At 41.0% G+C, this 1,838-nt stretch overlaps 1 protein-coding gene across 1 annotated transcript; it reads left to right on the top strand.

Annotated features, from left to right (window-relative positions):
• The first annotated feature begins 249 nt into the window (after positions 1–249).
• LOC125177165 (olfactory receptor 6-like) lies at positions 250–1,194 on the top strand. The gene has a single exon (XM_047879255.1). It carries the CDS (start codon positions 250–252, stop codon positions 1,192–1,194), a length of 945 nt encoding a protein of 314 aa, XP_047735211.1.
• The last annotated feature ends 644 nt before the right edge of the window (positions 1,195–1,838 follow it).

The following is a 1,838-nucleotide window of genomic DNA, read 5'->3' as shown; positions in this document are numbered from 1 at the left end:
TTTAATCAGGTGAGAGGGATGGGAGTGCATTTTGATTCTGGGAGACTTTCATAAAAAACAACAAAAAGCCTTAATGGAAATGTGTGCTTGCACATTTAAAAGTGACTTTGTTTTAAAAGAAGTTATTTTATGAGTCATTTGGAGGAAAGTCTGATTTACTAACATGTTGGTCTCTTGTCTGATAGCATAAGCATCTCCATTATTTGTAGTATTGTTACAAGACTCCAATACTCCTCAGTGTTTTTAGTCATGCTGGGGAAAAACATCACTCTGGTCAGTGAATTCATCTTGGTGGGCTTCCCCACTGCTCCATGGCTACAAGTCCTGCTCTTCTTCCTCTTCCTTGTGGTCTACTTGCTGGTGATAATAGAGAATCTTATCATCATGCTCACTGTTTGGATCACTGGCTCCCTCCATAAGCCCATGTACTATTTCCTGAGTAGCTTGTCCTTTCTGGAGGTCTGGTATGTCTCTGTCACAGTCCCCAAGATGCTGGATGGATTCCTTTTGCAGAAATGGCGCATCTCCTTCACAGGTTGCATGACCCAGCTCTACTTCTTTATCTCGCTCGCCTGCACAGAGTGTGTGCTTCTGGCAACCATGGCCTATGACCGCTATGTGGCCATTTGCCACCCTCTCCAATACCCAGTCATTATGACCACAGGTTATTGTGTACAGCTGGTGGCGTTCTCCTATGTAAGTGGTTTCATGGTCTCTGTCATCAAAGTTTATTTCATTTCACATGTTGCCTTTTGTGGTTCTAATGTCATGAACCACTTTTTCTGTGATATCTCACCAATCCTTAAGCTGGCTTGCAAAGACATGTCCACAGCTGAGCTAGTGGACTTTGCTTTGGCTATTGTCATTCTTGTCTTCCCACTCATCACCACTGTCCTTTCCTATGTATACATTGTCTCCACCATTCTGCAGATACCCTCCACCCAGGGAAGGAAGAAAGCCTTCTCCACCTGTGCATCCCACCTCACTGTGGTCATAATTTATTATACAGCCATGATTTTTATGTATGTTCGGCCCAGAGCTATTGCATCATTTAATTCCAACAAACTAATCTCAGCTGTGTACGCAGTCCTCACACCCATGCTAAATCCCTTCATCTACTGCCTTAGAAACCAGGAAGTAAAAAATGCTGTCAAAAAGACCATGGGGGTTGGGCAGTGCCTCCTGCTTAGCTAAGCCCTGCTGCCTTGAGGAGGAGACAGTGTTTCAGCAAGGATATCATTCCTATGACACTTTTTATGATTCTGCTTATTAGTGTTATTCTATAGATCTACATTCTGAAAGAAATCACAGCATGGGATGAGAGGAAAAAAATTAAAACTAGGAACAAGACACATTATATATTGCTTTAATCTTGAATTCATTTTAATACATACTGTATATATATTTTATAATTACTTTGAAATTACAGAGTAATAACTATTTGACATATAAGTTGGTGTTATTATCACTTTACATATAATAAACCATTTTATTCCTAAAAGAGCTCTATGAGTTAAGTATGATTACTTGCCTGATCTTATGGATCAGGACACTGAAACACACACGGAGAGGTTAAATAAGTTGTTAAACATTGCATACTTTTTTAAAAAGTCTATTTATTTTGAGAGGGAGAGAGAGAGAGAGAAAGTGAGAGAGAGAGAGAGAGAGGGAAAATGAGCAGGGGACAGGCTGAGAGAGAGAGAGAGAGAGAGAGAGAGAGAATCCCAAGCAGGTTCTGCACTGTCAACACAGAGCCTGATGCAGGGCTTGATCTCTCAAAGTATGAGATCATGACCTGAACTGAGATTAAGAGTCAGACACTCAACTGACTGAGCCAC

This window comes from Prionailurus viverrinus, chromosome D1 (genome assembly GCF_022837055.1).
Source record: "Prionailurus viverrinus isolate Anna chromosome D1, UM_Priviv_1.0, whole genome shotgun sequence".
In the NCBI taxonomy this organism is placed as follows: Eukaryota; Metazoa; Chordata; class Mammalia; order Carnivora; family Felidae; genus Prionailurus; species Prionailurus viverrinus.
The sequence above is the reverse complement of the archived record's forward strand: the minus strand, read 5'-3'. Positions and strand labels throughout refer to the sequence as shown.

What these genes read in the sequence shown, in the direction of transcription:
- LOC125177165 (XM_047879255.1), top strand. Translation starts at nt 250, where the DNA reads ATGCTGGGGAAAAACATCACTCTGGTCAGTGAATTCATCTTGGTGGGC.